Consider the following 22997-nt stretch of genomic DNA (forward strand, 5'->3'; position numbering starts at 1 on the left):
TACCCAAAAATGTCTGGAAATTGGTACCAAAACCTAGATTCAGATTATATTGACGACGATTTATGGTAGTCACCAGACCAACCGATGTTTTATTCGGGGCCGCAAGAAACATCCGGCTTTCAACCATCCAACATACAACCGTCTCCTAACTTTGTTGTTCCAGAGACACAAGAATCACACGGTGATGCTACGGGAGCAAGAAGACGCGTCCACCGGAAAAAACAACTTGCAACGGATGGGCCGGGACCGGCTTCGACTCCGAGGACGAAACGGAAAACCACTCCGTGGTCATCGGATGAGAAGGAAGCCTTGTGTCGGGCTTGGATAGTCATTTCTGATGATCGGCGTTGCGGTAATTGTTTTAACGTTTTTAAAAATGATTTTTAATAAAAAAGTTAAATAAAAAAGTTAACTGGAAATCTAATTTAATTATTCAATTTGCAGCCGACTACCAAAAAAGCAAGATTTTTTGGACAAAGGTTAGAGAGACGTTCTATACGCTCGTTGGGAGTACAGAGCGAAACGCCGATATGATTTCGGGTCGGTGGTCCGAAATCAGAAAATTTGTCGGCTTGTTTACTAATCTTTTCAACAGGAACGCCGGTCGTATGAGACCAAGTGGCAGTGATGATTTGGCGGTTTACAATTTCACGGTCGAAGAGTGGAGGCAGGAGTGTTTGCGGAGGTATGGGATGGTGAAGACGTGGGACGATTTAAAGTTGTGGGAGAGGTTGAAAAGGTGTTCCAAGTGGGTTGAGCTGGTGGCGCCGGACCTTGATGCGGAAGTAGGGCCGAAACGGACTAAAACTAGTTCGTCTGGAGCGTATAGCACTTCCGCCGGGTCGGATTGCCGCGTTGGATTCGACCTAAACATTGCGGGGGAGGAAACGTCTTCACCGCCGAGGAGGCGGCCATTGGGAAGGTACGCCAAGGGGAAAAAACCGGCTCAGGGGGGAGCCGTAAACATCGTCGATCTTGTTGAATCCCTCAATAATTTTAACAAAACCATGGAGGTGGTCTCTAATGACAAAAAGGAAACAAGTCGAATGAGAGATTTGGACTTCCTTACAAGAGACTTCAGTAACCTAAATCCGGTCGATCAAATGCTGATGGAAAAGCAAAAGGAACGTATCCGAAAGAGGTTGATCGAAGAAGACCAAGCCGAAGAATAAGAATAATGTTTTTTTAGTACTTTAATTTTTATTTTATTTTTAGATATTAATGTGTTTTTTTAATGAATGTGTGTTTTTTTAAATAATTTATGAGTTTTTTTAATAATACGTTTTTTTAATACATTTATAAAAAAATAAAAAAAAAATCCGCTGGAGCCCCTGCTGGAGCCCCTGCACACCAGGGCCAGGGGCTCCAACGGGGGCTCCAACACCCCCTTATCCAGTTTCTCTCTCTGCCACACGTCATAATATTATTGCCTGGAGCCCCCACTGGAGCCCCCATTAGAGCCCCCCACACCCCTTAGCCTAATACTAACAATATCAAAACTTAAAGTCCAGACTATGCATGCAAACCAACAATTCATTCCCTTGTTTCGTACATTAATTATCATTTCAGCTATATAAGTAACGTATAAATAAGAAACTAATTTATAGATACATCTTAAAATTTAATCCACAAAGCAAAAAAACATAAAAAATAAACATGGATAAAGAAAAACAACAAATCAAATATATACAAACATGGAGTCACAAATTTGGTCAAAGGATCGTCTGTCATAAACCTACTTTTATCATTTTCCTTACAACCTTTTCTAGCTTTTTTTCCATTACAATCTAAGATAGGTTTTCAAAAATTTGAACACTTTAGGAAATAGAAACCCTACAAGATCCTACATAATACCCAAACTACCCTTCCTATTTCAAAAAGAAAAAGAAGCCAATTAACCACAGTGGCACGTACAGAGCTGTTGTCAGCTAGTAATTAAGGGTTGGGTCACGTCCTCGGGCCACACAAATTCTTTCTTGACTCCATTTTCGACTATGCATCTGTCCATGCACCAAATGTAGGGATCTGTGACCTAACTTGTGTTGTTGCTGTTGGCATTGAAGTTGGGATGGTTTCTGGTTCCCCATTTTGAGGTAATTGCCATTGGTCCGTGGGGTCCGGGCCTTTGGTTCGCCTAGCTAGGTCCCCGGTTAGAAGAGTATTGCTTTGGATAATCTTTTCGACATCGTACCTAGTCATGTCGAAGTTAGTAACGGCGTTTGTGCCACGGAATTTGATTGCAGCCACGTCGTAGGCTTCGGCCGCATCCTCTTGGGTGCCTGAAATATTGCTTTAAAATTTTGGAATGTTTCTTTTATTATGAATACACAATCTTTAGTGCAAGACTTACTAAATGTGCCAAGGTAAAGATCTTTGTTCCCTGCAACACGACCAATACGCGATTGCCATCTGCCATGTTGATGGTGTCTGAAAATTTGCAAATTTATATAATTATCATTTATCAAAAGATATGTTACTTCATAAATGTAAAAATGACTAGTTGTTGGACCTTGTTACTCCTCTATAAATGGAAGCACCCCTAGAGAAACCACTGCTTCTCCTGAATAGAATTTATGGTGGATGTGACAAATATAATTCATAAATTATGTAAATAAATTGTATGGTTTGAAATTGGAAGTGAGAAAATTGGAAGATGGTAAGAGAACTTACCTTCTCAAATGAGCAACATACTCTTGTCTAGACATATTCTTCATTTCTTCAAGCTCTTGCTCATAATTTTGCACCTAAGTTAACACTTTCGATGTTAATATCAACTTAATTACGATAAAGAGATACAATTAGTTTTAAAACTTCATACTAAAAGGTACCGGGAAATTAATATTAGTTGAAGGTCCCCAATACTTGAGTGCTGCTAAATCATAAGCTCTAGCAGCTTTCTCTTCCATATCATAACCACCTAAAAGCCATCATGAAGTAATCATTATTAGTGTATCTTGATTTAAAATAAAGTTCATTTTCTCAAAGCTAAGACAAGAAATTGAGGCTTACCCAGATAAACTGAAGTAAAGATCACAGTCCAGAAACCAAGAAACATGAAAAATGTTAAGAAACTGTAGAGTTACAATAATTAGTCAAAACAAGCAAAATAACCAAAATACAACACTTCTAAACCTTGTCTTCCCTTCCTGGTCTGGCCTTCTTTTTTGCAACTGTTGTCCCATAAATGAGCTTCATATCTACCTGTCCATCTATGCCTGATGAAAATAAAGATTCAAAAGACATTCTCATTTCAAATGTACAATAAAATCTACACGTGATACTTTAGAAAAAACAAGAAAATGAGAAATGAAGTCAACCTGGTGACACCCCTATACTGAGAGGTTCTTTGACCAAATGTATCCAAAGATTTCCTGTGAACAATCTGCTTATGTTGATTCACCTTCAAAGCCCCTCTTTTCTTTGTATCCATAACCATATCTTCAGTAACATTAGTAGCAGCATGTGTGATTTGGTGCTGTGAAACAGTGACACATGAGCTTGACTGTGAGCACCCAGGGCTCATTGACAACCTAAGAGACTGTAAACCATCACCATTAACAGAACCATAACTATTTGAAATCCAACTCTCTCCATTAATACATGGAAGGTAGAGTCCACAAGTAGAATCTGCAACAACCTTGGGCTCCTGTTGTACAGTTGGGTACAACCCTGATGAGTAATCTTGGTAGTGTTGAGGTTGGATATGATAATTTTGGTGGTAGTACATTGTACTAGTATCTAATCCAGGGGTCCCCATTGTTACACCACCAAAAAAGTTTTCAAGTTTTGGTGTTGTTGAAGCAGCCATCCCTAAAAAGAAACATAACATTACTAACATTTCAAGCAAAAAAATAATAAAAATATGATAAGTAAGAAACCAAGAAGAAAGAAAATAACTAACCTTGTGATCTGGTGATAGCATCCATCAAGCCAAGTGAACCATCAGATTTGAGAGGCATAATAACAGGAAAAGATGAGTATACCCCACCACCATTACCATAAATATTTGCAGGCTCAACTCCACCATTGTAGTAAATGTTTTGGTAGTTGAAGAAAGCTGTTAGATTTGAAGGAGAAGGATGAGTAGCCTCTGATGAGTGAGGAGAAAGAGAGAAACCTAACCAGTTGTCACTGTTCTTGTTGCTGTCATTAATGTTGTTGCTACTCATGGACTTCATTGTTCTAAGTTAAAACTCACTCTAAACAAAGGTTTGGTTTATTTCAATGATTGGTGAGGTGAAATGAAGTGGTAAATTATGGAGTGTTTTTCACCATTTTTGAAGGCTGTAGATAAGATGTGGGGAGAGAGGGGGTAATGGAATAAGTCAAGGGTCTATCTTTTTGTTGTTGTGTAGTTGCAGACTCATATCTATGTAGATCTATATATTACGTACATAAATGACAAGTATACATCAAATATAAATGAAAAACAAATGCATTAACTCGTCGTTATCTCCATGAAAAGATTGGTAAAGGGGAACAAAGCTAGTTTCTTCAAACTCAAACAAAAAGAATGAGTTTACAGCAAACATTGTTGGGAATCCTTCCAGCATTGCGTTGGGATCTGTGTGTGAGAAAGACTTGATCTTTTGCTTTCCTCTTTCTCTCTCTTCTTTTACTTTATTGTTATTATGTGATGGATGGATAGACAGAGAGAGATGAATCTATGATGCCTATAATCTATTAACACGTACATGTACGTATTATGCAATTTATGGTATAAGGAGCTGTTTTCCCTAAATATTTTGTCGGTAATATCTCTGTCCGGTTTTAAACATTTATTTTTATTCAGCTGTCCTAGCTGTCCTAGTTGAATCTATCAGTTTGCTATAATTTTGAATAGTACAATCTTTGATCACAACCCATTTCAAAGATTCAAATTAGTGATGAAAGAATTCAAAAGAAATTAAAAAACCCTATTGGTATAAATATTCAAACTAATTTATATCGGTAACTAGCAAATAAACTTACACAATGATAAACCAATTACTATATATATATATATATATAATATATTAAAAGAGAAGTTTGGTGTCAGCGTGTCGCTAAACCTTTATTGGGTCAAGTGACGACACCAAACTGGTCCACAACTTTTAACGGAAACCGATCAAACGTCAATTTTGGTGTCGCTAGCCAATTACTATATATAGTAAAAGATGAATGTAACGGAAACCGATTGAACGTCAAACAAAACTTCACATAAACTCACCACATGAACGTCCGGGACCGATATGGCTCGGGTTTTGATGCCATTGGTTTTGTTCTGGTACCGTAACGAATGTGATGTTGCCCGACCAAATTCGCATAGATTCACCGAGTTTTGTTTTAATTCTAGTATCGTAACAAACTTAATGGAAGCCGGCCGAATTTGAGTAGATCCGCCGTCTCAACGCCCGGGATCGACAACGTTTGGGATTTACCAACCGACGCCACCCCATCAGTCCACATAAATTTTTTTATACCTTTTGTTTTATTTTCGGTTTTCGTTCCGACATCATAACGCATTAACGCACGTAACCGAAAACAATCGAATTCATGTCGACTTACCACCCGAGTTTTACCGACCTGGGCAAAACACTAGTTAATAAATGCACTTTCCATGAGCATGATTGTTGGGCTATATTTTGTGTTTTATTAGTCTTTTGTATTATTTACGTTTTGTTTAGCTTGTAAAGCCCATTGGGCTATTGTAATAAAATAGTGACACGCCATGCTTCCGTATAAATAGGAAGCATGTGCATGAGACACATAAGCTTTTAAACAACTCTTATCCTCTCAACTAACTCTCTCTTACTCTCAAAGGCTGAAATAACAAGCACACAAGTAGATTGATTCAAGAATAGTTGTTAAATCCACTCTCGGGACCTATAATGATGATAACTGATAAGTGGAGTTGGATCGGGGAATCCTCAGGCGTATTCGCAGTTTGTTATTTGAAATTTTAGATAGAAAAAGGTATATATGTTCGTCCAAGATAATTGTTGTTTGATTGGATCATGTGGATTCTGAATAAAATAAATATTTTGAGTGGGGGGCGGGCTTGATGTTATCCCGTCTAAGCCAGCTTTGGCTAAATGAAATTAACATGTTCGTAAACTCAACGGTATGCGACACTTGTCAAGCAGCCATCAAATCTGTAGATCATGCTTTGATTCATTGTCACCTTGCTAGTCAACTAGTCAAGTATGGGATGCTGTTAAAGATTGATGTGGTAAACGGGGGCTCAGTTTGAGAGAAGCTTGATTTTAAAAAAAGGAGTCCAGGACTCCAGGTTACAAGTTGTTAAAAAAAGGCCTTAGCTTGATTTTGATTGCTTTATGGTTTCTTTAGAGAACTAAAAATGATCGAGACATCAACAACATAAACAAGGGCTAGTGAAGAAAATTGTGAAGGAGATAATTACAAATACGGAAAAATTCAATTTGATTTCAAAGCACGGTTGATGCTGTGATGAATTTTATTGGGTGTATTATTCTCGTCTTGGCATCTTGCTAACTTGAGTGTTATTATTGAAATATCTTAATTGTTGTACAAATAATAGTAGTGGTAATGGTAGTAGTAGTAACAACAACTATAACGAAACAATTCAAACATACGAGAAACCTTTGTCAAGTATTATTTTTCAGTATTTTCCTTCCTTTGCATGATTCTTCTTATCTCATTTAGATTGTGTTCTAGTTTTTAGATTTTTAGAATTTAAGGGAAGCAAAAACTGGCAATCGATAGAGTGATGGAAGTCATCCCGCACCACTTATTAGTTTTTACCAATTTTCACACTTCCTTTTGTCCACGTCATTCCATTTCATAACCCTTGAAATCATCCCACAACAATCCTAATCTATCTTTCAACTAATTTATTATTTTTATTTAATTATATTAACTAAATTATTTTAAATTAAAAAACATTAATATTAATAAAACAACAGTTCACTTAGAGACAAATAATTTTGTGAGAATGTGTAATGACAATAATGCTCTAAGCCTTTTTGCAATTTCTGTTAACATTTGACCGAAGTTAAAGCTATTACCTAGCATTGTTACGAAATTAAAACCTGAGTACCTATATATGTAACTTTTAAACCTTAGTACCCAATCTTTTTACTTTAGGTAAACGCCATGGCCCAACAACATATTATTTTTAAAATTATCTGATTTAAAACAATATTTATTCGGCTGGTAAAACCAGACATTGTGTTGTAGCAGTGAGTAGACGTGTATTCGGTGGATATTGGTTACTTTGGTAAAGGTGCCTTAATAAACCCTAAAATATAAATTTTTTGAATTAACATATAAAAAAATTAACATACAAAAAATTAAAATATTTAAAATGATGTTTATTCGGTCGGTAAAAATGTGGGTTGCTAAAATCCGAGCGTTGAAGATCACTGGGCATTGGTAAACCCGAGCGTTACGATAGCAAGTTTACTTAAATTCCGTTAACTTTTACCCGAAGTTAAAGTTAGTACCTAACATTGTTACAAAATTAAAATTTTAGTACCCATAATTGCAACTTTTAAACCTTAGTGCCCAATCTTGTTACTTTAGGGAAACTAACTTCGTAATTATGTCTTTTTTAATTAATGTAATCATTTCCACTTTTTAATTAATATCGTGTCCAGTTTTATTGAATATTATCTTGAAAACATTATAAATATCAAATATTAACTTTATTAAAAAAATACAAATTAGAGAAAAGGAGAATGATGGAGAATGGATTAGAACATAGGTTGAATGATGGAGTTGAGAGATGAAGAAAAAGTTAAGGTGACGCTGATATAGTGAATGGTCCAGAATTATAGAGAATTGAGTATAACGCATAGCCTTATAAACGAACATGGCCGACGGGGAAATCTAGTGTGGTCCTTATGGGAGCCGATTATGAATGCACCTGTCAGTATTAAAGTGAATGAGGTTTGAGCCTATGAACCCAATTCTGTCATCCTTAATCTTGGTGTGTCTATTACGTGAATATGACACGACTTTGCATCAAATTTCACATACTACAAACACCACGTATCTACAACTTGCTTTCTCTATAGACACCATATTTCAAAAAATTATTTGAAGTGGTTATTGTACATTATTAAATGTTATGGAAATACATTTATAAGTCACGAAATGTTATATATATAGGAGATGGTTCAAATGAAAACTATGGTTTTCTTGAAAACCATCCAATTAGATATGAACCATTAATCTACTAGATCAATGGTGGAAATCACAATGGCAATTTTGTAAAATAAATATAAATTCAAGGAAGTTAACTACAGGGTAAAAGGCAAATTTGACATACAAAAATTACTATTCTCTCTCCTCTTTCATTTAAAATTCCTAAAATCTCTCTTTTTTTATCTCTCTCTCCTAAAGTCACGACGTATTTTCAAATAAAATTCATATAACTTTTTAAATCAGGAAGAAGATGAAGAGACTATTAAAACTAAACATAACTATAACTAATTCATCATGTATTAAATTGAACTAGTTGGTGTTAAACATATATGTAAAACAAATATATACATATATGTAACCAGTTAAAAAAAATAAAATTTACACTTACATTTTTTTATTGAGTGCGCATACATATATGTATCCTTATATTCGTATGGAGTTACATATGTGTTTTCTCAATATAAACATATATGTAAGCGAGTTCAATATCATCATCTTCATATTTTATTGATAACCTTCAACGCCTTAATACATACATGTAACAAAAATATGTTGGTCTTGAACGTTTTATTGATAACCTTCATCTAATTATGGATTCATAAAAATCCAAATCAATATCAAATGAGTCTTCCCTTCATTATCCATCCGCTGCACAAAAACCACAGTTTACACATGATTAAACATATAGAGATATTGGGAGGAGCATAGTCTATCACACAACCATATATATTAAATAAATCTTTGCATTCCAAGTATTAATATAATATGTTTTCTTCACTATTTTTTATGTACAGTGGTCGAGTTGATTGGTTTGCTTAGGTAGTTCATCTTCACTCAATTTAGTTTAAAAACAATCGTCGGAATCCCCAGACCAATTCATCACCAAATAAATCCAGTACATTAACAAACCAAAATAATTAATTGTAGATATCGTTACCCTGAGTGAAAAAAAAGCTTCAATGTCGATGGGATGATGTCTAACTCTATGCGAAAACTAACGGCGTCGTGGGCGACGGTAGTGGTGTTTGTTGCAGGTGGTGGTGGTCGCTCTGACACGGTGGTTTTCTTGATCAGCGGCCGAGCATCTTTCAACATTGGTTGGAATTGTGGAGAGAGATGATGAGAGATAATTGGTCAACAAATAACATGGATAAGGAGAGAAATCAGGATTTAATAAAAATACTAAAAGGGTGTAAAATTACCTTATTAACCTTTTAAGTAAAAAAATAATAAGTTTAAAAGAAAAAATCTTATTGGTTGAGAGTGCTTTTCATAGTTTTTAAGAAAGTAAAGGGTTTTTTCATTTGAACCCTACCCTATATATATATATATATAAGTATTATTAATAATATTAGTTCTATTTTAATAAAAAGCATTTGATTTTATCATTAATAATATCATGAAAGAAGATATTAGATATTAGAGGTTTTATAAGACCGGACGTAATGAATGGAGGGGGAAGCACTTCCTTTACTAATTCTATTGGTCCACTATACTCCTGGCCCCACTATCAAATGTTTAGGGTTTAGGGTGTCTTATACAAAACGCTAGAAGAAAAATTGAAGCCTAAAATGCCCCAAAGTGCCTTAGGGGGCGGTGTTCCCAATGCTTTGAGGGCTTTTTACACTCTCCATGACGCCCACTACACTTGTTTAATATACAAGGGTTGCTCTATTATTTTAAGAAAGTTCGTATATGATATTTTTTACAAAGTTACAAAAATATAAGGAGAAAAAATAATTAGATTCAGCTTACCCAAGGACTGAAAACGGACCACACTTCCGTTGTACCAACAAAACAGTCTATCAACTATCTCACGTACATCTATAATTTATTTATATAAAAATAATTTCAAAAAATGAAATTAAAAAAAAAATGTTCACAAGGCCACGCCATCCCCATCGATATATTGGTGTGTTAAATTAGTGTTTTAATAATTTAACAGGAGAAAAAAAAATGTTGAAGTATTACAGCTAGATTATAGTTAAGTCAAGATTCATGTGTGTGTATGATTCTTGTATGTCTTTACTTATACATATTCTTGGTCCTGCACATCTACATTACAACGTCCAAATACCCATTATTATTTGGAGTCAAGTATATGAAGGATAGCATAATATATCAAATATTAAATAAACAATTTTTAGTTCAAATAAATAGACATGCGAATTGTGGGTCCTACTAGGGACACCCAGACACCCCTCTATACCCGTATATACGCCTCGTATAGGACTATGCGGGCGGTATACGGGGACCCAATACGCCCCCGTATTGATTGGTGTTTTAGCAAAAGAGGGGGGGGGGTGTCGTTAGAATTCCCCGATCAAAATCTATATAGAATTCTGATGGTCCAACCTCACTTAACAACGACTATGGACACTCCCACCTGGTAGTCAACCTAAGAACCAACCCAATATTCTGTATCATTCTAACTCCAAAAGTAATAAGGAAATATTTATCTAAACATATTTGGGTGGTAGTGAAAATTGGTACCAATTAGTTGTAAAACTTGGTGAAGTTACAACAAAACAACTTTGTTGTATTAACATGAGTGGATCAAAACTTCAATACCTTAAACACACAACCACTAAGAAGATTTTACTATACTATGTTTACTAATAATTTGTTGTTCAATGTTCATGGCTTCATGCATTGCAACATATATTGAAAGTGTCATCTAAAGGAGCATGATCGCCCGTGCCTTCGTCCTTCCATGCATACAACAACTCTTTACCTTTAAACACAAACATCCCTCCCTGCAAACCAATACATACAGTATCATAAATCATACAAGCACATACATTTATTTACAGTACAGTAAATAAATAATGTAATATTATTTATAGATCAAATTACCTGCTGCAACACACTTGCTCTATCATCTGGTGTCGCTTCTATCGTGTAATTCTTTACGGCTTCTTTCAAAGCCTCAAATCTTGATCTTGATAACACCTTCGCCTGTTGGTTCACATTAAGGCATGGTTGAAAATGCGAGTTATATAAGTTGATTATGATAGATATAAAGGAAGGAGGACATTACACTCGCGGGGTTGAAAAATGTCCGCCCAATGCCATAGTACAAACCCAAGAGATTGTATGCCTGAGTTGCATGAAACAAAGTAAAAGTGTTAATAGCATGTAAGAGGGTTATTCTAGAAACTAATAAATTTGACAAGTGAAGATCAAAACACCTTTCGTTCGGGATCTGCATAGAGGTTCTCCAATGGGAATGGTAACTGTGACAACAAAAATAATTTGATCTTAATGATTGAAAACTAAAGGGGTCTTTGGTTCGCAGGAATTCAATAGAATTGGAATTTGAATTCCATTCCTAACCTATTTGATTCTAAATTAGCAAACAAAACATGATTATTTCAGTTCCTGTGGCGGATTTTAAAACAAAATCCATGAATCAAAAGCCGGATAATAACAACACAAAAAAGAATGACTACCCTTTCAGCAAGGATGCGGGCTTTTTTAGGTTCACCGATACCAATAGCGATCAGCTTCACACCATCAGATTCCAGTCTTGCTTTAGCTTCTTTGAGAGTCGAAGCGAGTTCCCAACTATGCGTGTTATAAATAAGAAAATAAATACAGAATCATAAAAATATGATTTATTTAACTATATGTCTAATTATCGAAACAAAAATGATCAAACTATAAAATGATTACCAGCATGGGCATCCAAAATGTCTCAGAAGAGCCACAACAGCAATCCCCTAGAAAAAATAACAGACTCGTATCATTTTGATCAAAGCCAATGTCAAATTTAAGTCATTAACGATCCCTGCAAACATTATTAGATTACATCTGGTTTCTCATGTGTCCAATTTATGCATTAATGTGCAGCTTCAAGCAAGGAGTATACATCATGATGATTGATGAGCAGCCCATTCCCAGCGAGGTTATTTTAAATGCGTTTAACCTAATTTTGTAATATGATAGAACACCGAAAATAAAATATTGAGTTGATGAGATAAACAAGAACAAGGATAGTTAGCCCAATTCAAGAGGGGCTAGTCACCGGTTAATCCGATTCGAGAAGGATTAGATATCCAATTAAAAAAGGTATATAAACCTTCATTTTGATCAACATAAACATCCATATCCTAGAAACTAAAACAAGAACCTATAAACAGACACAATTTTATTAGTAAGTTATAAATGTTGCGGTTACTTAGACCCTTCAACATCCTCACCCATTTGTCTCCCTTGACCCTCCAGCTTAAGACGGGTTCGTATCATAATCACTATGGATGCATATGTTCTTGTAATCGTTTGTCACTAAATAAAAAAGAATGCCTAGTTGCAACTCATGACGTGTGTCTTTCTAGACCAAACCAAATTAAATATCCTCGTGTTTGTTTATTGCTTTCGTGTTTGTGTTCAGGTCACGTGTGCTCTAATCCCTAACATACAGTAATATTAATTCTGATACGTAATTCATTTAATGTTTATAGGCCAATCGGATTTTAAAAATTGGCGGGAATAGAAACAAAACAATAAAGGGAGTACCTCAGATTGATCCCAGAGGTCATTGAAGGTGACGGGGTCGCCGGAAGGAGTGAAGATGTTAACGTCTCCGAGTATGTTTGTAACTTCAGGAGAGTAAGTGGCTGTGGAAGAGACGGCTGCAGCGGTTCGATTGATTTTGTTTGGTGTGATATTAAGGGAACGTATGGTGGTAGTAGGGGATAAGAGAGACTGGGAAGATATTGATAGGGGAGATTGGAATGATGGGGTGGAGGAAATATGAGAGAATGATGGAGTGACAGTTGATGAAGATATGCTGATCGCCATTGTTATGGAGTTTCAAGAAATTTGTGACAACAGAAGCATGTAACATTTTCATGGAGGAAAACATGTAGAAGAAGATGGGACACGTGTAACCATTCAAATCACCCAAATATGAATTCTTTTTATTGTGGATTAAAAGATCACTCAATTTTTTTAATTTGTTTTTATTCTAAAGATGTCATATTTATGGGAGACTTCTCTTGACTTGCTTCAATTTTTATTTTCAACTTGTCGATATTAATCTTGAGATGCTATTAGTTGGTGTCCAATCTCAAGATGAATTTTCGAAGGTGCAATTATACATGATGGGGTAGATTTGGCTTATGGGGTAGATTTGTCTTAAACTGGTGATATGCATAGAATTCTACGGCTTCAGTTAACTAAATCGGTGTATGGATAATGATAATAGGGAATTATAGTGAGATAATTGAAATATGGATGAGTTTGAATTGGTTTACAATTACTAACTCTGCACATCTTCTCTTCATCATAATCGAAGGGACTAAGATGTATAGAGAGAGAAATTAAACTAAGAAAGGATCCGTGGGGTGTGGTGGTTCATGGTGCTTATGTGTTTGTGAGGTGCTCGTAGGTAAACCAAAGCCAAACTACCAACCGATTGTTGGTGGTGGCAACGATTGCTTGTGGAGGCTGCAACAACGACTGAAGGTGGTGAGTGGTGATGTGCAATAGCGAGAGAGAGAGAGAGAGAGAGAGAGGTGAGCGGGTGACCAAGGAAGCAATGAACCAAATGGTGTGGTGTTCTAATGCTCAAACCAAAAGTAGTGAAGGGTCGCGGCGGCTACAAGTAGCAATGCGGTGGTGGTGAGAAATTTAGAGACATAAAAGTTAGTTTTGGAACCTGAACATTTAAGGCTCCGGACCCGGCAGCCTAACTAGATGTTGATTTACTCATAAACACGGTTCTAGAAATCATAGTTAATTAAAACTTTTCACAGAATATTAAACTTCAATGATTCATTACATAACCATTCAAATCTTGATTTAAACCAACGTTCATAACATGTCTTTAATCATTTAAACATAAAATAAAACATTATAAAAGCTTCATCTTCAGATGCCAGACCTTCTTTCATTGACATGTGACCCCTTCAAGCCAGCTGTCTCATCATATCTGTCTGCGTGCATACTAAAAGTCAGCTACACAGAGTAAATTCTAGTTTAACAAGCAATAAGTCGTACACTCACATACACATACTTACATGCATATTTTCTTACCATACATGTCATACTTAGCACCTACTCATTCACAAATATTATAAGGGTCTGTAACCCTAACATTCACATATATTATAAGGGTCTGCAACCCTAACACTCGATATTATAAGGGTTTGTAACCCTAGCATTCACAATAGAACTAGGATTTAACGGATTATTTAACTGGATTAGTTTGTTCCGTTAAGTCCAGTTTGATCAGGCCTGGCCCAATTCGCATTCGCAAATATGTCCCAATTCTCAATTTGAAAGTCTCGCAATTCGTAACTCGCAAGTCTAGCAATTCGCATGCCGAGAAATTTGTAACTCGCAATCTGGCTCAATTCTCAATTCGCAAGTCTGGCAATTCGCAACTTGCAAGTCTGACAACTCGTAACTAGAAAGTTTGGCAACTCGCAACTCGTAATTCGGGCAACTCGCAAGTCTGGCAATTCGCAACTCGAGCTGGATTTCGTTTTGTAATGTGCAGTTTGCAAACCGGGTTTTTCTTAAGTTTGTTTAGCATAAGGCTTGGTATTTGATTGACTGTTTCGATCTACTACCATACCGAATTTTACGTAAATCCGACTTTGTTTACCCATCCTTTTTGTGAGCCGAACTTTACTCTTTTTAGCCCGAACCGAACCAATCAGCTCGTTTATGATTAAGTTTGCAACTTTAACATCCTACCAATTTTTATGGTGATCTGGCATCAAATGCCTAACTATTTTAACTAAATCATACATTTTCGAGGTCAATTTAGATTTTGATCTTGGTCTTTCTATTAAACGTATGGCATAACGAACACTAATCGATGCTTGCTTCTTGTTCTTGAATCTAGATCCGGAATTTAAGTGGAGGAAAGGGAGTGTGTTTGCTTTGAGTGTGGGTAGGCAAAAGATGGAATGGGATCTAGGGTTTTAAGCGATGTTTAAGGTGCTTTTATATGCAAAGCCCATGGACCTTACGCCTATAACCCGTCCTAAGTCAATGTTTTAATTTCCAAGCCCACCACTCAACTTATTATTATTATTTCGATAAAAGTCTTAATATAAATAATAACACACAATTTATAATAAAATTCCATATTTATTATTTCGATAAAAGTCGGACGTTAGAGAATAAGGTTTTGGTGAGTACGAGAGGTTGAAAGCTATAAGGGTGATGATTCACTGCTGGTCAGCCGATAACTTGTAAGAAAGTGTTACCAGTGGCAACTGGAGGCGGTATTGCGGCAATAGTGTGGTTGTTTAGGTGTCTTCAGTGCCAAACGAATGTGTACTGTTTACTCGATCCAGGTGAGTTATGTATGTCATCTTTTTCTAACTTTCTAAGCGTTTTGAATTTATTTGAGTACAAATTGTGTATAAATGATTTAAATAGGTGGTAATCGTCTAGCATAGGATTAACGAGAGTGACCAAAAGTGATTATTGTTTTTTAGGGTTTTTTTGTGAGTGGTTATGATCACGATATTGACTGTGCTAATTAACCTTAATACTAGGTTGTGATGGTGCTTGATATGCATGCTTAAGTTATACGAACAATGTGGTTAAAGTGATTTTTCAGCATCATTAAAGTGTGGTTTTGAGTGTGGGGTTTGGTTTATATTTGAAAACCACAAGTGTGTTACTAATAAGTGTTATTGTAGGTCTCGAAACCGGATCCGACAACGAACGGCTTTGTTCTTGATAAACGCTCGAGACGGGTGCGGTGAAACAAACGACCGAATATAAATAATATAACGATAAAATAAATGAACGATCTCGTAATCGGTACAAAAGATTCATAATATTATAACGAACGTACCGATCCCACCCAAGGTGAGCTCCCCTTAGGTGCTTGTTTACATCAACAAAAACACACACATAAAGCTAACAACTAAAGTCCTATTTATAGCCAAACAAAAAAAAACATTCTAGAAGCTTTCCCGTTGAAGTTAAACGCGTGCCCGAAGTTCTTGTCTTGTGTCCGAAATTCTAGCCCACTTTAATTATTAACTTGACCGTAAATATATAACGGGTTTCATACTTTGATATTGCAAGTCACATTTTTGGCCTTACCCCCTTGACTTGTGATCTCAAAACATCGTCGAACCGTGTCTCTCATTTTCGCAAATCAACTCGATAACCGAAGCTTCTTCAATCACCCCCTCAAGGTATGATCCACCTAATTCATTCATAAAGACGTTCTCACTTCTTTATCCATCTCCGATCTTAAGCAATATAGGTTCAGAAGAGCTTGACGAAATACCGGAGACAACGATCAAATGGCAAAGCTTATTATTTCCGTGAATGAAATTATTTAAGTAACTCACCCCTAATAAATAAGTATCCCAGATACTCGTATCCCACATTTTCAGGGTGAGAACTTAAATAATTTCATTCCCTATTAAATCCAACTTGTTAAAAAATTATCACCTTAATAAATAAGCATCTCGGATGCTCGTAGCCCACGTTTTCAGGATCCAATTCTCGAACGCCTTGAAAATAGCATATAAATAATATGTTTTGAACACGATCTAATAATGACGAAACCCGAACAAATTTTGACTTTCTTCAATTTGGTCAACTCGAAAATAAACGACTTCTTGGCACCAAAAATCGTTCCAATTAAAAGCATTTCGTAAAGCAAGAAATTAGCAGCCCAAGTTGACAAGCATGAGGTGAGACTAGCAGCCCACAAGTGTTTACATTAGGCCCAAGCAGCCCAATATAAAAGAAACAATAACAAGGCCCAAAGAAATAAATCCAAAATATAATCACATGGCCCACTAACAAAATAGCCAACATGAACTTGAAAGCCCATTTTAAATTGAAGCTTCAGCCAACTTACCGAAACCCTATCAGCATCTTAGATTAGCCGCCAGTTATCTCAACTCATACACACCTGTGATTATCTCTGCCGGAAAACATTACTCCGGCCAATCATCTTTCAAACACCTTCATATTCATATCTTGAAGCCGTCATCGTCAGCCACTAGTACTCACCATGCTCTGTCGTATTTTTTTACCGGAGAGCCGCCATCCAAAACATCTCCCAACATCCACGCCATCTCATAAACCACCCAAACGCCACTAGATCTGGTTTAAAATCTTCTCAGTAAACACTTCTCCGCCGTCAATGTCCACCATCGTTGCTCATACAAGAAAAACCGACACCACCATAGTCGGGTAGAGTGAAACATGCGCTAGAAAAGATTGGTCATGCCATCGATGGTGCTGTGTCTCCGACGTGACTCGCCGTTGCTGGCGGTGGCGTGAGTTGCCGGCGCTCTCTTTCTTTTGAATACCTAAGGTTATCCCGCCCGAAAACGGTGTACTCATCGCCGGAAAGCCAACATCCGCTTTCTGGTGAACCATAACCTCCGCCCTTAAACGAGGCTGAAAGTCTAGATCTACAACCCGAGACGAACTTCAAGCACTTTTATTTTCTAGGATCTTCAAATTTATTTCCAAACTTCTAACTTTATTTTCAAAACTTCAATGGAATAACGTCTCGATTCGGGTAATAGCGGAAATAGAACCTGAATATCAAGAACAAAGTTGAATCATAAGATTCGACCCGCTCTGATACCAATTGTATGTCACACCCCGACCAAAGGCGACGGAACATGCCGAGGTGTAACGATTGTCCATAAGCACATGACACTAATTAAAGTGACAGTATTTAATAAACTCATTTCATTTCACAACATCGAAAATGTCACATAACAATTATCCATAAAATAACCATAAGCAAGATATCACAAAATATGGCAAATTTGATATTGTTCATTTTTACTAATATCCTAAGGTCTTTGATGTCGTTTTCTTCACAATCATAAATCAACCAAGATGCAAACCTGCAACATTTCATAAAATAAAGTTTGTCAACACAAAGGTTAGTGAGCAATTCATAAGTTTAATCATATTAGTATATAATAAAGATAGCCACAAAACTTGCATACGAAACGATAAATAAAAGTGGTAATTTGGATAAATAGATATCGCTAAACACATTAGCGACACCTAGCTATAAGGGGATGCCAAATAGTCTAGGATTTTATAATTATCGTTAATTGCGTTACGTTAACAACACTTTGCTATAAGGGGATGCCAAATAGTCTAGGATTTTATAGTTCCACCAACTAAAAGCGATAAACACATAGGCATATAGGCATAGAATGCCAAATCGAGCAATTATTTAGGTAAAGTATACAACTACGTTTTTGGTTTAAGATTCAAATATAAAGCATTCGTATCAAAATCGATACGAATTTACTTATAAACCCGAACCGCCTTGACCTAGAAATCAATTATATATCTTAAGCTTGATTATAAAGCAATTACTCGCGTCTACACCTCTCTAAGGCCAGCGCAAACTAAACCCCTAGGGTTAATTGGATTATTGAAGTCTGTTTGTACCCGTTCCCCTTCTGTCCTTGCCGTGACCACTGCGTTCGTTGTTCTCACTGTTTCCATCGTCGTTACAGGTAATTAAGATATGAAGAAGTTTCGTCTAACATCAGGGAACAATAACCCTAACCTTAATTTAACTAATGATTGACGGGTTAATCAATTGTATAGTTAGGGTTTATGATCAAAACTAGTTATACTCATCTTCTGTATAAATTGTTCTGTTTACAAACTTAACCCAGCTGACACCCTAGCCCAGTTGGCTAAGGTGTGTGTGCTCGAGTATGTCCGGTCGTCCAACGCGGGTTCGAGTCCCAGTGACGGCAGATATTTTTTGGATTTTATCTCTTTTGATTTTAAGTGATATATATATTATAAATAATAATAAATATCAAACAAACAATATTTTATTAACCGGAGTCATAAAGCTAAATGTTTCGTGTCAATAAACCTCGTTACAAAATTTTAGTGTTATACATACACATATATATGTGTGTGTGTGTATGTGTGTATACATATATATATATATATATATATATATATATTGTATTAATAATAAACCGTAATTATTTTATTAAAACTCGAAACCAATAGTAATGTTTTTGTCGTTAAAACGTCTTTATAAATTGCTCGTATTTATATATGTATTGGACATACATATATATATATATATATATATATATAATTCGTTTTAAATAAATAAATTATAATAAACGTATTAAACGTATTCAATGTGTTAATTATATTTTGTTTACTATCGAATTTTGTTAAGGATTTCAAGGTATAAAATTTTACTATAATTACATATTTAAACGATTATTATTATAATAGATCTCAACTTGTATTTATTAAATTAACCATTTGTGAATTCGATTATACGATGAACAATGATTTTATAATTAAATAATAATAACAATAGTTCGTAGTGATCAATCGTTCAATCGTAACATACCAAACATCATTGTAACTCAACTCACATCGAAATGTCAAATCCATTGTACGTATCATATCATTTATAATTCACTTATATCATTATTTAATTAGGATTCTTATTGGTAATTCTCGAAGAGCGTGATTATCGTTCTTGTCGTATTCATTTTCGTTTGGCTTAATCGATCAGGTGAGTTTGATCATTCCCTTTTTTATCTATTGTTTTCAAACGTTTTGGGGACATATGCGTACTTAATCATATTTTCTATCTATATATATACACAAAATCGCAAATATAATCATTGTGTGAATATCAGTTGAATGTTATTTGCTACATGTTTAATCGTTTACTTGATAACGTTTCGGAGAGGTCCAACATAGCCCCTTGTAGAGGGTTCTCATTAGTATGATCATACGACCGTCTTAGTAACCGGAGCCCGATTCGCTTGGCAAAGGTAAAACGACAATCTTAGTCATTGTAATCACTATCCGATTCGCTTGGCAACGATTTCATTGGCACACACGATTTGGTTATATGCATGTTTGTTATGATTCGATTGATTATTATCCCATGGTTGGTTTACGCATTTATCATTTATCAACTATATATATATATATGCTATTATTTAATGTTTCAAAATTGGTGATCATCTCACTCAACATGTGTTGTTGACAAACTCCAATTTCTATGCATATGAAGGCTGCTTAGATTGAAGTATGGATATGTAGTCAAAACCATAGGTTATATTGAAGACAAACTTAAATTTAATTGATTGTATTTATTTAATTGAATTGTTTTGTTGTATTTGATTATTGTGTGTACATTTGAATTAAAATAATTAATTAGTTGTCACATTTTATTTATGATAGTATCTTCGAGCTGTGAGCAATCGGATCACGCCCTGGCATTTCCGCCTTAGGTTGGGGTGTGACAGATTGGTATCAAAGCTGAAGGTTATAAGATAGGTCGTTAGAAATTGTCCTAGACATATGTTAGGAACCCTATACGTTCTTATCTGAGCTGCCTTATGTGCTATTTAATAAATTGTTTACAGCTTGCTTAGATTAATTATTTAAATTGTATTTATCTTGTTTATTTGTTGCACACACCCAAATTCCGAGGTTATGCCTCAACTTTCAAAATATTTTTAAATCCTTTTAATTTTTAGTAGATTATATTTTATTGTGGGAAATTTTTTAAGAATTCCCGTGTTTTGCTCTTTCACCTTGAAGCGTGGGGGTATGACAAATCTCGTACAACCACATAACTTCAAGTGGTACCCGTAATCGGCTAAACGGTTACGTGGTAAAGATAACCGGCTAAACGGTTATACTTCCAAATTATGTTTTTAAATTATTTTAAATGCTTAGTTGGGTGAAAAATCCATGGAAATTCATGGGCACTCCAACTATTCATTTCTTAAATCATTTTCGATTTGATTTTTGGGTTGGAACGTATAGTACGGGGTGGTTCCTGAGATATACCAACTATTTATATTTGATTCGTTGATTCGATATTAATTGAGTCGGTTAAATGCCATGTAACGCTCATGGTCCGAACAACTCCATTAATTCGATAATTTGTTAATTAGTTTGGTCAGTTAAATGCCATGTACACGCTCATGGGCTGACCAACTCAATTGTTTATTACTCGTTATTTGAATTGGGCCAACAAATTGCCATGGAACGCTCATGGGAGGCCAATTCACAAAGTTATGTTGTTTTATTTAGTTGGGCCATTCAAATTGCCATGGAAAGCTCATGGGAGGTCAACTTGATTAATATGCTTGGTTATTTTATTTTTGGAAAATTTTATAAAACATTATTTACTTAAATGATTCAAACTCATATATATTAGTTTAATTCTTGACTCGTCCTCGAGTCTTCACTAGTACTGATACTTATACATACGCACCCCCATAACTTCATATCAATTCATTTCTACAACTCACCTGTCGTCTTACACATTTTCATCTTTGGTCCTCGTAGAATGGCTTCCTTAAGAAATCATAGTCGTAATCAACGTCGTCCGTCAACTGCCCGTGATCACCATTTGACTGCTAGGATCACTAATGAAATTGTTGCTGCTATGCTTGGGATTGCTATGAGTATGCCATGGGAGGAATTCAAGGAAGCTATTGCTCTTGCTGCCTCATGTCCCGATTATTCTGTTGAAGATGGAATCCTACCTCGCATGAACTCTAACCCTACCTCTGAAAACTCAAAAACCAAATCCTCAACTGATGCTAAGGTTGAACCCAAACCCATTTCGCGCAATGACAACTCTTCTTGTCACAAACGTAAGTTCAACTCTGCTAACCAAACCAACCCTTCACCCTCCACCCGAAATGCTCCTAACAAGAAAACCTATACCGGACTTTTCCCGTTATCCTCTACTTGTGATTATCATCATCCGACCCAATCCTTGTGCCGTTTATGCACCCAATGCAATCGTTATGGTCACCTTGCAAATACTTGTCGTGCACCATCTACTCCTAAACCCTCTAATACCCGTGCTTGCTATAATTGTGGAGATCCTAGTCATCTTCGCAATGCGTGCCCTCGATTTATCCATGCACATCAAGCTCAAGCTATGCCTTCCCCCTACTACATACCTAATGCTTCTCAAGTCCCGACCCATCAACCATATCCACTGCAAACTTTTAACACCAATATGACTCACCGTTATCCAACTCCATACCCCACAAGTTCAAGTTTAGCAAGCCTACACCACCCAAACCTCACTAGTGTCGTCTTTCCAAGTTCAACCTACCCCATATCCACCCGCATCAACTGCTCAAGTTATTATGGATTCAACTACCTCAAGTGCTCCAAGACAAGTGAATCACATCTACCGTAACTGAAGATGCTTGAAGACTCTGAAGATTTTTGTTGCTTTCCTATCTTAAGTTATCTTATCTTTTAATTATTGCATTGTAACGACTCTTTAGTTATTCGCGACATTTGATGATTTCAATTTGAACTATTTAAGTATTTCATTTCATGAATAAAGTTTCCTTTATCAAAATTAAACTATTAGGATCTTGTATCTCTATCTCATTACCTCATTCTCGATTATCTTAATAACACCTAAATCACCAAATCTATTTTCTTCAAGGCACAAAATTATACTTTTAAAAGCAAAAGAGGTTTTTGAAATCTCACGGTTTTATTAATTCAACTAAATATTTATTAATTTTAATTTGAAATTATATTTAGAATTATCAAGACAATTGTTTCCTTTTCCAAATTTTATTTTAAATGTTTTACAACTCACATGATGGAACGAATTATGCGGACCATCCGACGATAAGAGTAATTATGGATGCATACATAATTATTCAAGTCCTCGCATGGAAATCTTAATACGTACAATTATGTGTCATGATTTAGAACCTAAGGTAGCTTGGGTAACAGTACGAATGATGAAATGATAAGGACATGGTGGATACGCCGCTGGTACATCCTATATATAAGTGCCCTTATCG

General features: G+C 35.8%; 2 protein-coding genes across 2 annotated transcripts; both read right to left on the minus strand.

Annotated features, from left to right (window-relative positions):
- Positions 1-1659: 1659 nt before the first annotated feature.
- LOC143583358 (AP2-like ethylene-responsive transcription factor ANT) lies at positions 1660-4212 on the minus strand. The gene is made up of 9 exons (XM_077065676.1): positions 3902-4212; positions 3318-3810; positions 3133-3215; positions 3010-3018; positions 2829-2917; positions 2671-2744; positions 2510-2560; positions 2351-2427; positions 1660-2279 (listed from the first exon to the last, which is right to left on the minus strand). The coding sequence occupies exons 1-9, from the start codon at positions 4176-4178 to the stop codon at positions 1993-1995; spliced, it is 1440 nt and encodes a 479-aa protein (XP_076921791.1). The 5' UTR covers positions 4179-4212; the 3' UTR covers positions 1660-1992.
- A 6602-nt stretch (positions 4213-10814) lies between these two features.
- Positions 10815-12997, minus strand: LOC143583360 (thioredoxin-like protein AAED1, chloroplastic). Its single transcript, XM_077065677.1, has 7 exons — positions 12688-12997; positions 11845-11891; positions 11622-11736; positions 11361-11405; positions 11210-11269; positions 11026-11127; positions 10815-10925 (listed from the first exon to the last, which is right to left on the minus strand). The coding sequence occupies exons 1-7, from the start codon at positions 12970-12972 to the stop codon at positions 10815-10817; spliced, it is 765 nt and encodes a 254-aa protein (XP_076921792.1). The 5' UTR covers positions 12973-12997.
- Between the last annotated feature and the right edge of the window lie 10000 nt (positions 12998-22997).

This window comes from Bidens hawaiensis, unplaced genomic scaffold, assembly GCF_021521415.1.
Source record: "Bidens hawaiensis isolate Kalapana, Puna unplaced genomic scaffold, B.hawaiensis_p1.1 tig00032368_1, whole genome shotgun sequence".
Lineage (NCBI taxonomy): Eukaryota > Viridiplantae > Streptophyta > Magnoliopsida > Asterales > Asteraceae > Bidens > Bidens hawaiensis.

Excerpts from the sequence above, each read along its gene's own strand:
- LOC143583360 (XM_077065677.1), bottom strand. The coding sequence starts at position 12,972 with ATGGCGATCAGCATATCTTCATCAACTGTCACTCCATCATTCTCTCAT. Across the intron at positions 11,737-11,844 it reads CATTTTGGATGCCCATGCTG|TTGGGAACTCGCTTCGACTC; the intron begins GTAATCATTTTA and ends TAACACGCATAG. Across the intron at positions 10,926-11,025 it reads GAGCAAGTGTGTTGCAGCAG|GGAGGGATGTTTGTGTTTAA; the intron begins GTAATTTGATCT and ends ATTGGTTTGCAG.
- LOC143583358 (XM_077065676.1), bottom strand. The coding sequence starts at position 4,178 with ATGAAGTCCATGAGTAGCAACAACATTAATGACAGCAACAAGAACAGT. Across the intron at positions 2,428-2,509 it reads ATTTATAGAGGAGTAACAAG|ACACCATCAACATGGCAGAT; the intron begins GTCCAACAACTA and ends GCAAATTTTCAG. Across the intron at positions 2,280-2,350 it reads TCTTTACCTTGGCACATTTA|GCACCCAAGAGGATGCGGCC; the intron begins GTAAGTCTTGCA and ends GCAATATTTCAG.